The 1,043-nt window shown below is 35.9% G+C and overlaps 1 protein-coding gene across 1 annotated transcript in view; it reads left to right on the forward strand.

Annotated features, from left to right (window-relative positions):
* The window catches only part of LOC119587060 (DNA repair protein RAD51 homolog A-like), a gene marked incomplete at its 3' end in the record, with an annotated part of 4,787 nt that overhangs the window by 1,335 nt on the left and 2,409 nt on the right, over positions 1–1,043 (forward strand). The window contains 1 exon segment of the mRNA XM_037935808.1: positions 351–566. Within this exon segment, the coding sequence (XP_037791736.1) occupies positions 351–566 (216 nt within the window).

Genomic DNA, 1,043 nt, shown 5'->3' on the forward strand with positions numbered 1-1,043 from the left:
ATTTGGAATATTTTCTTATCTTTTATGGACTGCCTTAAAGAATGGGAAATTTTGATGCAGCTTGTTTCTATTTCTTTTCAGTTTCACTTATATTCTTTTGCTTGCTTTACTTCTGTTCTTATTCATCATTCGTATTGTAATTTGTTTTATCAACATGCCACAATATCATCCTTTTCTGCTCAGTTCCTTCTACCTCCCAATAAGTTCTCAGTTGACTTAATTGGTGATTTCTGTAATTTATCAGATGTAATTTCTATAATATGTAACCAATGTTTTTGTATGTCCCAATTGGTATGGTACTATCGATAATATACCAGACATTCTTTTTCTCATTTCTCATTCTCAAACAGCAAAATGGTATATCAGCAACAGACGTCAAAAAGCTAGAGGAAAAAGGTTATTACACTGTTGAGTCTGTTGCCTTTGCCCCCAAGAAAGCACTGCTGGAGATTAAGGGAATCAGTGAAGCTAAAGCAGACAAGATATTGACAGAAGCATCTAAGTTAGTGCCCATGGGTTTCACAACTGCGACAGAGTTCCACCAGAAGCGAGCTGATTTGGTGCAGGTGGGTAAAATGTTTGGGTGGGAGTTATCTAAGTATATACTTGACTCCAGATTGAGGCTTCTATGGAGCATGTACCTTGAGTTCTTGATTTATAATTACACTGCTTTGCTGAGCTTGTGAGTTTGGAAGAGTACTAGTGTAATTATATTTAAGTTTGATATCCTCCCCCAGCTTCTGTCTAATCTCTGTTTGGAGGCGGATGTATGGGTCTATAAACATTATCTCTTAAATGGTATGTTATTAGATATTACTTGATACCAGAGTCATGAAGTTATTACATCCAGCCAGTCCGATGTATATTAACTGAGAATGTCTCTAAGAGAAGTTAATTTTGCCTAAAAAGGCACAAATCAGCAAAAGTTACAAATGTCATTGCTCAGGAGAGTGCTGATTTATTGCTGATCATTATCCAATTTCTGATTATCTGGAATGAAAATAACAACAGGCAATTTTTAAAAGCTGTGACTCAGATGACTG

Source organism: Penaeus monodon, chromosome 22, assembly GCF_015228065.2.
Source record: "Penaeus monodon isolate SGIC_2016 chromosome 22, NSTDA_Pmon_1, whole genome shotgun sequence".
Taxonomy (NCBI): Eukaryota; Metazoa; Arthropoda; class Malacostraca; order Decapoda; family Penaeidae; genus Penaeus; species Penaeus monodon.